Source organism: Anarrhichthys ocellatus, unplaced genomic scaffold (genome assembly GCF_004355925.1).
Source record: "Anarrhichthys ocellatus isolate YVR2014 unplaced genomic scaffold, GSC_Weel_1.0 scaffold2, whole genome shotgun sequence".
Classification (NCBI taxonomy): Eukaryota; Metazoa; Chordata; class Actinopteri; order Perciformes; family Anarhichadidae; genus Anarrhichthys; species Anarrhichthys ocellatus.
The window spans coordinates 6,118,972-6,137,967 of record NW_022280032.1 but is presented as its reverse complement, the minus strand read 5'-3'; the positions used below and the strand labels follow the sequence as shown (position 1 = coordinate 6,137,967).

Below are 18,996 nucleotides of genomic sequence, written 5' to 3'. Positions count from 1 at the left end.
TGTGTGTGTGTGTGTGTGTGTGTGTGTGTGTGTGTGATACAGGAAATCACTGTTAAAACATGTAAGCTACATTCAGTAATTGCTTGTCTGTGTGCGCCGGTGCAGGTGTTTAACTGCTGATCTCTGCTAGTTATACTGTTTGTGTTTCTGGCTCCATGTCCTCTGGGTGTCCTGTGAGTTGATGACTCCTTTAAATTAGGTGACTTTCCGGAACTATTGCATGTGATCTCATTATCAGAAAGATAACCGTAACGTTGGCAGTTTGAATCCCTTGAGTGACTGAGACAATGTGGACTGGATTGGGAGTCCTAACAACGTTGTTGTGCCCTTAAGAATTACTGGGGATTTGAACATGCACTCAGTGGCCAGTGTTTTAGGTACACCTGCAGTCCTGCAGTGAAGAGCGGTGTTTCTGCTATTTAGCCAACCCTCGTTGATATAAATTGGGGGGGACAAATTAATAGAAACACCTGTCAATATAGTGCAATACAATTCAACAACAACACAAACTCCCTGATGATCGTACAGTTGAATCGACACCTCTCTAAAACAAAAACTGAACATTATAACCTTCATCAAAGTAGGATTTATTGCAGGACTTTTTTATTAGACTGCATTAGTTAAAGGAAGGTGTACCTAATAAACTGAGTGTATAAAAGGCCCTCTAGTCCCAGCTTCTTCAATTAAAATATTGGTTTTACTGGATTTGTATACAAATAAATTAAATAAATTATTTAATTACACACACTATAGTGTGTGTAATCTTGTTCACTATTTACTAAAGTTAAAAGCAGCTTCCTTGGCAGGCTGCTTGGCCTAAACTATAGAGTGTAGACTAATGTCTGGATACTCCTCTGCCACCCACTGCAATGTATCCGGACCGAACAACACGCAGTTTGACAGTTTGAAGTCATTTTTGTTCTGGTTTCTTATCATTGGTTAATTCGTTGTTATTTAGAAGGTATTGTGAACGTGGTTTGTACTAACATGGCAGCATTGTGCTCAGTGTGTTCATTAGCTTCAACAGAAATGGGCTGTTGAGGCTGTAAAGTAGGCTACATTCACATCATTGGAAGTAATTCCCAACACTGAATTTGTTTTTCCACAAATGCTAATACTGGCACTGAATTCAGACACAGATGTTCAAATGACACCAGAGGTCCCCTCAAATGGTCTAATGCTTTCTTCCCAACGACTAAGATTGTATTGGACACCTCCCCAAAAAAAGTAGGACACAGTATGTTGACTGCTTAATTTCTATATCTCAGCTCTGTGGCGCGTGTCCGCTTATCACCACTAGATGGAGACACAGCTACATGTTTGATTTTCATTCGGAAAACAACTTTAGAAGTGGATATGATCTCATCCCAAACACGACACTATAAATAGCTTCAGAGGAATGATTCTGTAAATACTGTCAAAGGGATTCGAACTGTAGTTTCATTATTTTGAGTAGTACAGCAGCTTGGTCCATGTTAGTGGGTGTGTTTGCAGTGTGGGTGAGTGAAATTAAAAAACAGATAAAACATGTGTCCCTCACAGTTGTTTTTTTTCGTGTGTGTGTGTGTGTGTGTGTGTGTGTGTGTGTGCGCTGCCTTGTGAATGTGTTGTTGTCCCCTGCCGGGCTGAGCCTCGCAGCGGGCAGCGCTCATGAATCACACCTTATCGGGCTCCTCCACTGTCGGGAGGTGCAGTGACTCAAGCGGCTGGGCTGAATAGTCTTGAATCACCCCCCTAGTTAAATCCCGCCCATATAGGCTGTGAGAGGGCGGCTGTGCTCGCTGGCGCGGCGTGCTACTTTAAAAGTCAGATCTGCCGATACACACTGTGCTCCTACATCTAAGCCAGGGCTCATTGGCACTTGAGGCAATTAAGTTTACCCATGCAAGTCAATTCAATTATGCATCTGTGATGAGCCCTGAAATACCACAGAGCAAGACGTATGGTGTGGCCTCGCACTAAACCTTGCTTCTGCTTACAACACCCTCAAAATGTACGGTTGACTAGTGTTATTAAGAGAATATTAAAGTTAATATTCCCTTCTGTAAAGCTTAACAATCGGTTTTACCTTTGGTCGGTTATTATCACTGCAGATCTGTTGTTCGCTAAGATGTAAAGGGTTACTCTGCATAATATATCTGAACCTACAACAGGAGGTCCCATTCATTATAACTGCACTTTAACTCAACAGAGATCCTCATCTCCATAGGAGTATCAACATCTTTGTTTTTGTGTGAGCAGCGAGGAAAAAAACCTAAAAGTGAGCAAGCTGAGATTGAACAGCATGTAAAACTATTGGAGAGTGAACCAGCCAGGCTGTAATGGGAAAATAAATGGAGCATTCTGCTTTGCTGTGTGTGTTTGCGAGTGTGTGTGCGTGTGTGTGTGTGTGTTTGTGGAGATAAACACAATGAGGTCCCAGAGGAGCTGTAACTCAAAGGGATGCTGACTGAGCTGGAGGAGAGAAAAAACAAAGAGTTGTTCCTGGGAAGATGGCACCAGATCACAGCAGAGGGAGAGCCTCAAAGTGTGTGTGTGTGTGGGTTCACTGTATGAGGACTGTTCATATTAGGGAGTAGATACTTATATTTACCTAAATCCTGATTAAATATGTATCCAGTACATTTATATAGCATGTGTAGCCCTCTCAATCTTATTTCTTTTCTGCGACAAACCCAAAAATGTGAGGGAAATTCTGCGATGATAGAACCGTAAGACATGGAAAGAATATGTATAGGGGACCTTTTAATGCGGTTTTCAAATTCTGATCAACCAAGTGTTGTGTGCATGATTATTCATAATGAATATACTGTCATACCTTTCTCACATAAATTTAGTTTTTATGTCTTTTTTTTCATTTCTGCATTGTTCAAATCACAATTTGTATTAGTGTAATATAAATGAAAGAAAAAGGAAATGTAACAAGTTGAGTAAGTCAAGCTCCAAGACATTTCCACTGGTTCCTCTCTTCTACAGTACCAGTAGACCAGCTAGCAACCCAAAAGTCAGTTACGTAACCCTCAACTTGCAGGTGGTAGCAGTCATTTAAAAAAAAAAAAAAAAACGATTTAATTTGCAAATCCTATTTGACCCAGGTCTGAGTGATGGTGGTGGTAACAAACACCCTAAATGTACAAAGTGGATTGCTTCTGTTACACGAGCAGTGTGGGAGGTAGATCAAGGACTATTACATTATGCACCCCTAATTGCATCACACATGGTATTATTCAGATCTCTCAGTAATTTATACTTTACTTATGTAATGCTTTTTCATTATGCCACTCTGACCAGAAAAACATGTCCTTGAATTAAAGATATAAATATGTTTCTGTTTTGTTATTAGGGGGCGACCAAAATAACAATTAGTCCGTCATTATATTCATAGCTGGCCACGGAGGAGCTATAAGCAGCCACTGTAGTCTTTTCAAGGTACAACAACAAGCTAAACGTCGTATAAGAAGAACCTTGTTCGTGAGGAGTGGTGAGCGCTGCCACCACCAGAGGACAAGCTCGTGGGATTATGCTCTCTGTGCAGAGGCCTGCATACCTGAATCAATCTCATGCTCTGCCGGAGAAACGCATCTCAATCATTTGATTGCAAGCCATGCATTGTATTAAAACAAAACACCACAGGTCACAACTGTTTGAATCATTTCTCTAATCATGCAGAGCTCCCATCACGAAACAAAAGGCGAGCATCAATCCACTGACATCATGTCCAACAGATGCATGAAATGATGTGTACGTGGAATATTTTCTGTTGGGGTTGCTGATGAAATTGGTCAGGATAAAACAATCACTTCAAGGCTGTGGAAGTGACACCTCGGAGTGGTCTTTAATCTTAATTTCAGCGCTAAAAAGGGCACGCTGTCTGACAGAGGGGGACATTATTGATCTGTGTGACTAATTTATTTACTTTCATCTTCATTTTCGTGGCCGTACATGTTAGCAGGTTGACGTGCTGTTTGAACCCCCCCCCACTGACAGCAGTGTCCTTGTCATGCCTCCTTTAGGTCGATACCTGCGCCTGAAAATGTTCCGCGAGGATCATGGCTCCTGGATGACCATGTTCTTCAGCGCCATCCTCTTCCTCTTCATCTTCTCACACATCTACAACCTTTTCCTGCTGATGGCTGGGAGCATGGAGTAAGCCATTCAATCTCTCTCTCTCTCTCTCTCTCTCTCTCTCTGCCCCCTTTTTCCTCATTCTCTGCTTCCCATTTGTAAAAGCCACTGTACACTCCCCTCCGGCGGGCGTGATTGATCTAAACGTCGCGCCTGAACAGAGACTCAATGGCAGTATGATTAATCAGCCCGGACTTTAAATCTCAGGTAGGCGCAGGCAAGAGGAGGGTGGTTAATCCTGAAAGAGCACCTTCAGCACCCACACTTATTCTCCCATGATCTTTTCTTTTTTTTTTTTTTTTCTTACATATCTTTGGCCAAAAACCAAGGTGTGTTTGCCATGTCTCTCTTGGATAATGCCTTGCAACTGCGCACTGCAGAGCCTGACACCCACCCACACATCAAGCCAGTGACAGGAATCCGTTTATGCATCTGCAATGTGTCCGTCTAGAGGTAGGAAAACATGCCCTTGAAGCCAGCCAGCCAGACACGAGGTTGCCAATAGGTGATTTACCGTTTTGAGTGTTTGGGGGCTGTAAAAAACTGTGTGGCAGGTGTCTATTCTGGTACAAGCTGTCAAGAGGGAGGCCATGGCTATAAAGGGATCTGTCCGTACACTGCTGCTTTTTCCATATTAACAACACACATCAACTATCCATACGGTGCAGGCAGATGAAGGCGATTAGCTTGCAGGCAAGTTGTTGTGTTTTTCTACGGCCAGAGGGATGCGTTCGCATAATCAGCCCATCTGTCACTCCGGCCAGCGCGGTGACACCGGCATCCATCTTGTCCCGTCTCTCCAGTCGGCCGGAGAAAAAGGAAGCGAGCGGCTGAGCAGAGAGGTGCAGGACCGCTGAGACGATGAATGTTGCTTGCTCAGGGAAAAGTTACATTTGCTGGCGCGCTGAGTGCATCTGTCACAAAGAGGATTCCTTTTTACTGCCTCTCATTTGTGCCTTGAAATGCCGAGGAAGAGGGGCCCTTTAGAGTCCGTCAGTGCATCTCTTTGCCGTTCGGACTCTTTCACTAGATGACATTCGGATAATACTTCAGGAAAAATAATGAGTCACTCAGGCATTTTCAGAGATGAAAGTAAATCATTTATAATATGATGTATAATTTATGTCCATCTAACATGTGCGAGTCACTCTGCTCATATTAGCCGCATCACTTCGTCCAGATATAAAAAGTAGCAACCACAACAGCCTATTAAACAATTAAACTGGCTGACACGCCACTAAAACCCACCCATTGCTCTGGATGCGTGTTGAGCAGCGACATCATTTATCCAACAATGTAAGGCTCTCACCACGAAGACAGATGGTGCTGTTGTAAAGCGAGTGAGCCCGCCGCTGCCAAGACACCTGGTCTTTTTCTGCACTTGTCCCAACCCCCCCCCCCCCCCTCCCCTCCTGTCCCGCTTCTCCCGCTTGTTTTCTTTCTGCTCCAGCAGCGTGTCCACTGAGGACCCGGGCCCTGCCAAAAACCATTAGTGTTCACATCTCTGTTCAAGACCAACATGTAAGAGCAATGTTCACACTCTGCCAGGATGCCCCTCGGAAGACGGTCTACCGGCTGCGATAGCATGAATGCAGCAGAGTGAGCTGAAAAAGGGGGGGGGGGGGGCTGAGAGGATGGGAGTCCTGGGGAAAGGGGGAGCGGGAGAAGTGGTCCAGCCCCGATGATGCAGTGAAACTTAAGTCTTTTGATCCATGTCCAAACCCTATTTGCATCGCCCCCTTCACTACTCCAACCAATCCCTCACCCCCACAGCAAGGATGTTGTAGTTTTCTCTTTAGCTACAGCACAAAGGGAAAGTACAATATCCCTTTGTGACTGCAGCTGCCCCTCTGTGGGAGTGAATGGTGTTTTTCCTTTTTATTTGTACCAAAAGAACAAGCCGCTGCGAGGTATTATTGCTGCTAAGGGTTTTTAAAGGGTAGGTATTTTGGAATAGCTGGCTTTGACATCTAGCCATGATGGTGCACTGCAGGGGATGCTCTTCTGCTGGCTAGACAGGGCGTCCCACACACACACACAGACACCAACCACATATTGTTCACGTCTCGCACCTTGCTCAAGTTAGCTGGGACATGCATGTGTGTGTTGAGTGTGTGTGTGTGGCGAGGTTGGAGGGGGAAGGGAGGGGGGGGGGGGGGGCGTTAGCATCTGTCTCCCTGACCTGATGCCGTGTGCCGCCCGTGCCCTTCGCTCATTAATATGCTTTCATTTTCTTTGCCCTTTCAGTCTGTCTTGAGCTTCATTCAATCAAAACGAGCGATACGTCCACAAAACCGCGCTATCAGGACCGTAAACAATCACTGATAAGGGATTGTACATCTTTTCGGATGACAAGTATTTATTCATGTAAAATGGATTCATCAGAGCCGTTATCTCTCGGCTCCAAGAGATTTCCAGACTGCATAATCGTACACATGTCCAACAGTGCCAATATTTAAACAGCCTCTTCTAGGTCAACAGCTATCAACCTGTTACCTGGCTTATATCATATCAGGGGGGGTGGGGGGGAGAAAGCCGGTCCATTGTGGCACCCTGGGAGCTGTAAGCCTCACTTGTTACCAAACCCTCACATCTGGGCTATTTGCATTTTAATATAACTGTCAGATTAGGAGGGGGGCTGTTTGTGTGAAACCAGGGGAGTGTGACCGCCCAGGGAGTTTGACGGACTTCATGAATGTTTTGTCACGCCGCACAATCCCATTCCGCCATCTTACAGCGCCATTACCAGCCGAAATCGGCCCCTAATTAGATGGTGTTATTTAATTAAGACGGCCCAATGCGTGGTGTACACATTAATCATGACTAATTTAGAGGAAGGGGGTGGTAAAGTACGTGAAGGTGGAAGTAAGGAGGGAGGGAGGGAGTTTGTTGAGCTGGAGTGGGACAATAAAGCTGTAAAATGACTTCCATACTTCTCCTGTTTGTTACCCAGTAAGGGGAGAGATGGATGGGTGTCAGGATAGGGGGAGGAAGAGGGGTGAGCTGAGCAAAGGGTGGGGGGAGGGTTGCAGCTGGTGGATATCTTTGATGAGGAGCAGGGAGGGATGGATGTGGCATTTGACTACACTGATACCCTAAGTGGGATTAGACCCCATCATATGAGGGCATTTGTTTACTTTGTTTACCATGATCCTTTGTGCGGAGTGCATGCGCATCCCCCTCGTCTGTCTGTTTGCTTGTCTGGCACTAAGCTGGGGTAATACCACGGACAAGTCGATTTAAAAGGCTGAATAAATAGCACGTCGTGGTATGTAGAGGCCTCCTGTTGCATGCAATCACACATGGGACTTGTTGCTGCCAGCTTTTTTCAACAACGGGTTCTATGATCTGGCTTTTAGTTAATGCAGAAATGTATCGAAAGGGGTTTGGATTTGAATTAAACGAAATATATATATATATTTCTTGTTTTTTTTTTTCAAGCAAATATGTCCAACATTCTCTGGTTTGTGCCACTCAATTGTGACATTTCTCGTTTTTCTTCTTTTTTCTGTTGAAGAAAGTTCTTTGGCTTTTAAACAATCACATAAAACAACGAATATTTAGTTTGGTAGCATTTCTGTTTAATCAATAACTGTTAGATTAATCTATGCCAAAAATAATCATTAGCTGCAGCCATAATGAAATAATTCTTAAGAATGTCCGTGTTTAACTGAACTGATTTGCTTGTCATAATATTTGGGACAACACAGATATACCATGCGGTACCTTGTCATAAACAGCTTTCATTATTAAGACTTAATATAGAAACCTGTGGCTGTATTTAAAACGCAGGACATATCTCGCAGTTTAGCTTCATTGATCTTTCCTTGCCTTCGTCACTCTGCCGCACTCATACTTTCACACACCCACACCTACTTTCTAAGCATATCTGCTGCGGTCGTTCACACTCCTACACATGCACATTACGTTGGTGTCTTGAAAATGACTCATTACTTATTTATCGAGTATTTAGTAAGTGTAAAGCGTTTCCATCAAAGTCATGTTCTCGGCTCTCAGAATACCTCTGAAGCAGACCGTGTGCAAGATGCAGCGGTGAAGTCGGTCATTTCCTCTCTCATTTTATTATCCTGCTGTTTTCTGGGACAGAGGGGAGGAGCATCAGCTGTGGCTGCAGCCCAGTTGTCCCCCTCATACGTCACTGTCACATGAAGAGAAACGGCCACATTGTAAACAATAAACATCACAACCTTGACGGCGGCGTGCGTCCACCGGGAATATACGATATGTATTATATTATAGATGAATGTAAGTGTGTGTGCGTATGTGTAGATGAACGGTGGGGCGCAGTGCTGTGGCAGGACAGATGGATGGTCCATGCATGCGTTCGTGTTTGTGTGTAAAACCACAGTCAGTCTTTTTATGTCTACATTGTGTTTCAGTGCCGTTAGTACCTGATAACATCCCAGTTCCGGTCTTTCAAAGCTTCACGTTTTCTTACCAGCTGCTTGAATTTTAATGTTATTGTTGAAATTGTAAAAAATGTACGAAAACGTTCTACTTCTCAACAAAAAATATAATTTAATACACAATGGGTTTTCTGCTAGTGACAACAATATTTAAGGTAGCTTTTACATGACCATGTTGAGATTGTTTAAATGAAACCTAGAGAAACTATATGTATATATGTTCATGTCCCAGTTTACATGATTCTAATGATATCCAGGTTTCTGATCATCAGTGCCGGCGTGTCTTTGATTTTTGCTTTGATTCCTCCTTCTAATCTTCAGAAGTTTACTGATATTTCAGCATGTAGACATTGCATTGGTAATTATATTTGTCTTTTCTTCACTGACTACCTGCTTCATGTCTTGGATTTAGCAAATAACCTGTTCTCCAGTTAGTATTTTCAGATTTTTGAAACAAGAATATGGTGTTTGCATGTGCAAAAACATGACCAGGATGCTGAAGATAGAAATGAAAGTAAAATAATAATGACTCTTGTCCATCGGTATAAGGAGGACATCAGGTGATGTGATCATAGAGCGGCAAATTCTGCAGAGGAAGGAGGTCGAGGTCAATTGATGGGTTGACAAAATGCCTTCCTATCTCAGGGGACTGCTGTTCATTTCCTGTTTCCTACAGTCAATCGATTTTGGTTTATAATAACCTCTAAGGACCCCTAACTAAGTACTAAAAAATCACCCAAACCGTGATGTTTCCCTAAACACAACCAAGTCATTACTGAGCCTAAACCAAAGATTGAAAATAGTGTCACATCATAAAACAGATTTATTTTTGCAACAGTGATTTGTGACACTTTTGAAAGACACAGATAAATAACGTTGTCCTGATAGGAGTGTCGGGTCAGAAGACTGCTCTCTATATTGTTCTAAAATGACGTATTGTGTCGTTTAATTTGACGGAGGTTACTAGTGTGCTTGTAAATCAATGTAAAGGTACAGGCAGACCTGGTTTTGGACCCTTCTGTCCTAATCCAAAGCACATGGGGGGACTGGAGGGCCTGAGACAGGGCTGTCCAGGATGTTGCCCGATGGCATTCACTCCTACTCCTGAGCTCGGGGAAGGATAAGGACTAAAGGACTCAATCTCCAGCCAGTATAATACAATACATGGGCTCATTCTGTGCTGAGTGATGAATTGAGATTGAAGCACTAAGTTGCCTTGAGAGATGCTGTAGTGATGGTGAAAAGAGTGTATATTGACAGCTTTATGCGCCCTGGTAACTAATGCTGCTCAGTGTTATACTGTAAATATGACGTTGTTGTGCAGGCAATGCATTTCAATGTGGAGCCAGCCATGGTCGCAATTTAATGTTCTGAATGAGTCCAGCCTTTACAGGGCAGAGGAGGTCACTTAGTTTCCACGTTCTCTAAATCACCGGCTGCCTGACAGAGCAAACAAGATTATACAACCCTGCATGAAAAATGGAACTCAAGAGTATTGATGACTCCGAGTAGGGAAAGTTCTCTCAGCTTGCTGTTTTATAAGCTTAATCACCAAGACTCCCATGGGCCTTGGTGATGCAGGTTGTTTAAGATAACTTTATTCAAAACGTCTTTACATGGCCAATACATTTGTAAGAGTCCTCTGTCATGGTGATCTACTGCACTACTGCACAATGTATGATGTGTAATATATCAAATGTATAAAACCCAAATCAATGGCAAAGAAGTTTGATACCCGTTTAAGTTAAAATTCCAGACTTTGGCATGTAAAATATGATTTATATCATTGTATAAGAGCTGGAAGAATTTGTCAATAATTAATCAATTAGTCAATGAACTGAAAATGTATTGCCAGTTATTTTGATGACCGAGTAACCATTTCAGTCACCCTTTAAGTAAAAACGGCAAAACATGGTACATGCGGGGAACTTTTCTGTGTCATATGTTCTATTAAACTGATTATTTTGACTGTAAATCAGACAAAACAAGCTATTTCTACCACCTTTTTCTTTGGGATGATATAATGGGTATCCGATGGATAAATCAATGAAATAATCTGCAGAGTTATCAATCATAAAAATAATCTTTAGTTGCATCCCTGAATTGAATATCTTTGGGGGTTTGGACTGATGGTCTGTTAAAATGATTTGAAGACATCACTATTTGCTTTGGGAAATTGCATTTTTTTCTCCACCATTTCCCAATGAACCAACTTAATCAATACCGAAAATAATCATTAGTTGCAGCCGTACGTTGTTGCACCTTATTAAAAAGCCGTGACTACAACAGCATGCTCCAACATAATAACACTGAATTACTGCCCAGTTTATCAAAACCTAAAATAAAACAATATTCAACTGATACGGTACGTAATTATAAAAAAAAAACAATCTGGTGCACAGCAGGAGATCCATTTGACTGGAGTGAATATAGATGGAAGAATTATAATACAAACATGTGCAGTATTAGCAAAACAGACTAGGAAAAGAGGAGTGCTGTCACAAACTGAAGCTTTATCAAACTAAAAAGAAGTCTCTGTCTGTCCTTCAAGTTTCTCGACAACCACTCGTCTGATCCTCTTCACACTTGGCAGTTGTATTGCTGAGAACTCAAGGACATGCAGAGCGAGCTCTTGAGATCTTCAGGACATATTTATTGGTAGTGCGTTATGTACACAGGGTATTGAGACGGGTCCCCTATTAGCTGTCGCACTACCTAACATCATGCTGGCTACAGCCTGCTCTCTGTCCCTCGCTACCATATTAACTGTTATACTGGGTGCGTCTCGCTCTCTGTCGATGTTTGTGTGAGCTTTTGTACCCAAATGGAGAGCATTGCAACCTACAACATGGGAGGTGTTTTGCTCTTGGGGTTTGCATATGTGGTTCTCGAGAAAGCTGCAAGCTTCCGAACGCTAGTACTAGCACTAGTCAAAGTAATGTACAGCACAAAGAAAGAGACATTGCAGTACTATCCACAATTTCTAACCAAGCAATCTCATAACCATGACAATGATTTCTAAGCACTTGAGATAATTAAAGCAAAAATAAAAACGCAATGATCCTGCAGATGACCACTTTTAAATGGCCTTTTTCATGTTAATGTCACACAGGGGTAATGTCCAAACTCATAACTCCATAACTCCGTACCCTCTGTAGCGCAAAATTGCAATTTCTTGCACGTGATGGAACAAGACTTTTGAAAGGCGTTGAAATGTCCTTGAGTATTTTGCCCGAAGAAGTGTGGGAGACCTGATAACATTCCACAGGGGGTCAGAGCTGGCTGAGCCGGCCGTGCTGGCACTGCCACTGGCTCTGCGATTAGGCCACGGGGGCCATTTTGGGGCTGATTATTCATGGTGCTACTGTACTGATGTTCCACTACACTGAATTCTCTCATTAGGTCATTCGGCTCTAAAGGCCATTACATTTTCAGTCAGCATGAATAAGTCAGAGAGTTCTGCCTCTGATCATGCAGTGCGAAGACTCCCCAAACTCATCATAGGTGCTCTGCAAAAAAATAAAACCATCTCTTTCAGCACAGGGGTAACATTTGCTCAATTAAATATGTGAGAAGGGCAGGGGGGTTGGCGGTGGGGTAGTTTCTTTTTTAGATTTAAAGCCTCGCATGTGGTGCCAGACAGCATTTCCAGAAGTATCGATCAGTATTTCGCTGTGGCTAAATGACTCCCAATGGGTTCTCCTTGGTAACTGGAGCAGTGCCAAGCTGCTGAATGTCTAACTGACTTAATGCAGATATAAATCGCCATTCCAATCAAGGCTGTTTTATTTGCGGGCTTGAGCGAGGCAATACGTCACCCGCAGTACTGCACGTTTTCGTCAATAAAATCCTGTCAAATCTGTTAAATGCATGCTGCCTTGACAACATATGATTTATAATGTTTCCTTCCAAGGAAGAGTATTTTGCACACAATTGCAGTCAACGCGTAGTTGACATTTTGGGTCACTGGTTTGCCACAATCAGTCATCATCGTTTTGTGTTGCCTATGAGCATTTATTATGCTTCTCAGGTCTAGACTCATACATAATGTGAAAAAGGCACGAGCAATTAACATTAATTCGAAATGAACACCTATTAAAGCTGCTACATTAGCTAATAACTTAAAAGGATTGCCCTCCATTGCTTCTCAAGAGATTGTTTAGACTTGTCTGACAACGACTCATTTACAAGGTGAATAGCACGCCGCGTGGAACTCATAATGCAATCAGCTAAAGGAAAAGAAAATGAAGCATTTATAGAGAGAGGAAATGAAATGTACACGAGCAGGTTGTAGGGGAGATTTTCCAGAGCCTCTTTGTGCAATAGAAAACAATTTTATCGGTGTCTGCTGGCGGCCAGAAAATGACCGGGGGGAAACAAAGACGAATGGAGCCATTGACTTCAAATACGACCCCTTGAAAGCACAGCCAGAGCCCTATCCATCGCCGTCTATTATATTCATGATTATGACCTGTGGGGAGTGTGATGGGGCTTGAGGGGAGGAGGTGATGGGTGCCCCACCTGTTCAACTCAGCTTCTAAGACACTTGCTGCCAGGAGATCAAACAGCGCTCTGTTCTCCCCCTCTCTCCCCGGCACGGGTCCCATATAGGAGGCGACTGACCCACTTTTCCTCCCTCCCTGCGCCATTACCTGGAGAAAACAGAGTGATGTGGTGTGTGTGAGTGTGTTGTGTGGGTGAGTTTGTGGGGCTGAACAAAAGCTTTCTCGTCTTCACTTACTGTACAGAGATGAAGGGATAACTAGGACTCCAAAAGAAAGCATGCCATTTCTCATCAGATACTATTCCATGTGAGATTGTCTCACTAATGGCACGTCTTGACCTAGTCTATGTTTTGCTTCTGTGCTGCTGCAGTTGATGTTAACTGAGCTCAGTCAGATCTAGTGCATTAATAGGGGAGGGGAGGGGGGGGGCAATGTTGATTTGAAATCGACTAGACATGAGACAAATTTGCCAAACACTACAGGACCAAATGAAAGCGGTGCTAGTGCATAAACTCCATGGCGCTAGTCTAAATTGTTTACAATCCTCAGGGCTTTATGGAAGGTAGAGCCATCGCTCATTGTTTTCACAGGATCAGATTGATATTGATTTACTCTGACAGCTAGTATCATGATACTTAGCGCCAGTGACTGTTTTCTCTTCGTCCTGCACTGACTCTCCCTCTATTGGCTCGTTTTTTTGTGAGTCTTGTTGCCCCCTTCCGTGTCTGCCTCCTTTTACTACCCTCATAACATTTACTTCATTTTTTATGTCCCTTTCACTCTTGCTCTTCTTTCCTCACAGGCCTCACATGGTGACGGACTACATGGGCATCCGGAATGAGAGCTTCATGAAGATTGCTGCGGTGGGGACGTGGATGGGAGACTTTGTCACTGCCTGGATGGTGAGGTTCTAAAGACATTAGAGAAGTTTGCACTTATGAAAGGAAATATTCAATTTAGAATTTTAATCCTGCATTATTAAAAGCACTGATACAAAAATTATCTTTTTAGCGCCACGCTAGCAGCATGGTTTGGTAATGTGCAAATATTCATGGTTCCCAGATGATGAATCTTAATGTTTTGGTGATTCATCAAGTTCCAACAGGGCAACATTTCCAATTTCTCAATAGTCAAAGTCTTGCAGCTGTTTTTGAGATAAAAGCTCATGTTGAAGATGCTAAATTGCAAAACGTTAGTATGCTACATCAACATGCTACACAATTTTTGATACTTTTATGAAAACGACTATTTTCCATACCCATACATATAATAAATCTTAGATAGATAAGATAGATTGTTTTTATTCAATGTAATGAATAACAAAACGAGAACAAGAATAAACAATAAAATGCACAGTAAAAGTATAGAGCAAATTCTTAATATACAGTCAATATATATTACATGTCCAAAAAGGAGTAGGAAGAAGTATATATTTATATGCTCCTACCCCTTAAATATAACCGTGTGTTTTCATTGAATGCAAGGTGAAGTTCTCAAATGTAATAGTTTTTTTCAGTTGTTGATATTGACAAATGTCTGCCGGTCCGAAAAAGTATTAAGGTATGATACTCACCAAAGTGTTATGCAAAACGTCTGCATGTTAACATCCGGTAACATCTGACGTTTTTTTAGCATTTAGCTTCAAAGCACAGCAGTGACTGATGAAGGATGTCTTGTGCCATGTACATGTCTTATTAGATTTACCATAATTACCATTTTCTGACTTGTAAATAAATGTTTAAGTAAAAAACATCCAAATCACAACCGTGATTATCATATTTTTCCAACTGCTCTAATCTTTTCGATTTGGTGCTCATGGAAGTGCCCGAAAAAGCAAACAAACATGGATGCCTCACATCAGCCAAAGCCTGTTTTTTGAGGTAATTAAACCCGAATTGAATACTGCTGTACTGTCCATGCACGGAATTTAATCCTCACACAACCAACTCTGCAGCCACACTCTGAGCCAAGTCTGAGAGGATAGATTGGAGTACGATGGATATACCCTATTAGATTAGCTAATTAGCAACAATGACAGTCCTCTGTCAGCTCAGGTTGAACTTAAATGTTTTTTTCATCCACAGTTAATTTAAGAAATATATTAAAATCATATGGAAGATACATGGTTTAGCCATTCTTCACACACTCCTCTAAATACTAGGTCAGGTGTATTCTCTCTACCATCGTAAGACACACCCTTACAAGCTCCCTGTGCCGATCCAGTCCAATCTGCTACCAAATCCTCAGAGTAACATGCAGTTTGATCTAAGATGGGTCGGAGGAAACAATGAATGCACAGGGAGGTACAGAGTGTGTTGGAGGAGAAACCTACCTCTGTTCATTTGTCAACATAAAGAGAGGAGGAGAGCTCCAGCGGGAGTGGACTACCTGTGGTGGGAGGAGTGGGGCTCTGGCACCGACATGCACACAGCTGAGACAACTTGACAAGCTCCCTCACCGGTCACATTAGTATTCTAGAGTACATACTGCAGAGAAAGAGAGCGGGTGGAAGGAGAGAGGGGGAGGAGTAAGAAACAGAGGTGAAGGGGAAAGGGAAATGTAGAAGTCTGGTCAGAAGGGAGACAGGGGAAGCAGCAAGTGAGAAGGTGAATCAGGGAGACAGAGAGAGTGTGTGTGTGTGTGTGTGTGTGTGTGTGTGTGTGTGTGTGTGTGTGTGTGTGTGTGTGTGTGTGTGTGTGAGAGAGAGAGAGAGAGAGAAAAAGTTGGGCCAAGTCAAAGTGCTGATTCCAGAAATTACCCACAAGGTTTTTTACATTCGATTAATTCAACAAGGCACTTTGAAGATGACCTCTGTGTCTCCCTCGCCTTGCAGATTTACAGTGTCTTCACGAGATGAGCGAACAGGAAGTGTCTGTTTTTCCACAATGCTGCAACGGCAGAAACATCTCGAACACGCTGCCTGATTCAAATCCCTTTTTCAACAAGAGCTACAGTAACTGCAGCGAGGCGCTTTATTGACAGACTGACCTTGCTCCTGCAGCAGTGGCTCGGCTCAAAGAATACACAGGGGCAATTATTATACTCGTGTATAACGCGCTCCCTGATACAACTCTGTATCCACTTAGGAAAATCTACTATTTATTATTAGTGATGACATTAAGATGAATCGTGTGAAAACATTATCACCAACTGTTATAGGCAGTGGAAAGACAGGTACAACCTCAACATTAATAATAATTAAACAAGTCAATATTTATTGAAGGTTATTACAGACTCATTAGGGTTTAATCACAGATAAAGTGTTATTCAGTATCAATTAATTAATAGTTGAACATAAATAGCATATAATCACTTGTCTTGTGTGTGTAAATAACCTGGGTCATTTGGAATTGTTCATTTGGTGACCAAAAGATGGATTAAAGTAACTTCCAGGAAGGAAGTAGGAAGTAGGAAATAGTGCAGCATTAACCCCATTTGTAAAGCCACAACTGAACTGAACTTGGGTTTTTGCAATTCAGTTTTTGCACTGATTAGGAACAATATGTTAATTAGTGTTCTTTATATATGGAATATTACCTTTAGACACAGCCAGGCTTGCAGTTTGCCTCCGTTTTCTGTCTTTATGGAAAGCTAAGCTAAACTGGCATAACGTCCTCTACATCCATTCTTCATAAGTAATTCAGTACATCTTTCCCTTTCTGCAGGTGACAGATATGATGCTCCAGGATCAGCACTACCCAGACTGGGGCAAAGCAGCCAGAAGGTTCTGGAAGCAAGGCAACAACAGGATCTTTCTCTTCTGGTACGTTGATAAACTCCGTGAGACCATTAGAGATCAAACCGTATGAAAATACAACACATATTAGAAAGAGAAATGGGACAAACTTGGCTCGGGTCTTGAGGAGTTGTTCACCAACAAATAGCCTAAACTGTAAACACGCTGCACTACTACGCTGACAGCTACCAACAGGAGAGAATCACTATTCCACAGAGGAGCAGACTTCTACCTAATACATTAGTCAAAATGGTTTTAATAACAATTCAAATTTGAAACGGTAACACCAAATCATGAATTTGGCCGTGGTCAATCGTAAAACACCATGTGTATCTTTGTCTGCATGCACATAAGATTTCATATCAATTTCTCTACCTACTTACTTACTAAAATGCATTATGTATTCCTAGAAGGCTGTGTAGTGTGTGTTTGTGTGTCCGCACGTGTGGTCGCTCCAGCCCGTTGCAGGGTTACACGCAGTCAATAGCCGTGTTAATCTTCTCTCACTCAGTGTCAGCACCTTTAATTAGGAGAACAGGGTGAAAATCAATGGACACAGCAAGGTCACGGGGCAAACCATAGCCTTGTCTTTTCCTTCTTCTACCACAAGCTGTGACCCTTAAATAACTGCTAAACAAATGCCGCAAACCATGTCCGATGCGGCCATTACTAGACGACCGAGTAAAGCGCTCCCTGTTTTGATGTATTACACCACCAGTGCGCGGTCCCGGCGGTGTTCATTCACCGAAGTGGCTCAGTGCTGTCAGTCAAAACGCGACAGACGAATTCCTCTCCGGTGGTTCACGTTAGGGTCATGGCGAGAAATGAAGGGACATGGGGAAGAGGATACGGTTGAAACAGTTTGATATGTACACAGAGAGGTCGGCACAATAGACGTTTGCCTGCGGTGTTTAACATTTCCTTTTCGCAGAATTGATTCACCTGCGATTAGAATGCAAGCAGTCGAATTGTTCGGACATTTTTTCCGCAGCCCTTGATTTTATCGACGGATGCCCCGACTCACACTGTTCCCAATCAATGCCGGATTTGATGAGCTTTCGTTTGAAATTCAGAGCTGAAAATATGATTGATAAAATGCGTTGCTGGATACATCTTGTCGATATGCGCTGAAGGGTCGTGGCAAATTGTAAAAGACGGTGCCAAAAAAATGGGCCTATAGCCGAGGAAAAGAATCTCACTGTGGAATAATACAACCCTAAAAATGCATCTCCCTCACAGCTGAAATGGGATATGAGCTGGCATTCGCTCTCTGCAATGCAGCCAGCCGATGTGTGGCGGGAGAATGCACACAACCGCACAGCAATCACTGGGTGACATTGAGACACAATGCACAGAGGAGGATAATACTAGCCCTTCTCGATGTGCCTCTCCTCCGATGGCGGAGACATTTCCCAGTAAACAGTTAATGCAGAATTACAGCAATGTGACATAAACACAATTCGGAGAGTGTGAAGGATTACAGAAAAAAGAACACAGCAATTGCTGCATGCAGGTGAATGAAATAGTTCGGCTCAATGTTAAATATGGAAATACATGGAAATATGTATGCAGAAGGGTTTTGAATTGCATTGTCTCTGCATCCACAAACAGACAACGTTTTCTTTTTTGCACATTCATCTTCCTGGGAGCTTTATCTGCTGCCATTTTTCAAATCCAGGTAAAATTGTTGTTCAATACATTATTGAGTCCACGAAAAGAGAAACTGAATTCATCTGATTTATCTTTTCTTGTGTTTGACGTGGGTGAGGAAGTGGAGCTGTTTGTCTTCCAAGATATACAATATTAACTGATCACATCACGTAGTTTGAAATTTTGAAGTTATATTTAAATGTTTTTCAAGGTCTTTTTAATGTGCGTCATTCACTGATTTATCTTTCCTCTTTCTTTTTTCTTTTGTGTCTTCGCCTCTCTCCCCCTTTCTTTCCTTCCCTTCACTCATCCACTCTCCTCTGCTTCCCTCCTTTTTACTCCCTCTCCCATCCTCTTGTCTTTTCCCATTGCCTCTCCTCTGTTTCCTTTACCTTCGTTCCCTCCTTCTACTCTTCTCTTTTCCTCTCATCTCTGTGCTTACTTTTTCTTCTTTCCTTTCGTCTCATCTCTTTTCCTTTCCTTCCTTTCTCTTCTCTTCTTACATCCTCTCCTCTTCCTCCTTTTCCTCTTTTCCTTACCCTCTTCTCTCCTA

At 42.5% G+C, this 18,996-nt stretch overlaps 1 protein-coding gene across 3 annotated transcripts in view; it reads left to right on the top strand.

Annotated features, from left to right (window-relative positions):
• tmem117 (transmembrane protein 117) overlaps positions 1-18,996 on the top strand; it is a 42,734-nt gene that overhangs the window by 16,426 nt on the left and 7,312 nt on the right. For all 3 annotated transcript variants that reach the window (XM_031858380.1, XM_031858400.1, XM_031858390.1), the window contains 3 exons: positions 4,014-4,146; positions 13,860-13,959; positions 16,723-16,820. In XM_031858380.1, the coding sequence (XP_031714240.1) occupies positions 4,014-4,146; positions 13,860-13,959; positions 16,723-16,820 (331 nt within the window). The remainder of the gene's footprint in view (positions 1-4,013; positions 4,147-13,859; positions 13,960-16,722; positions 16,821-18,996) is intronic.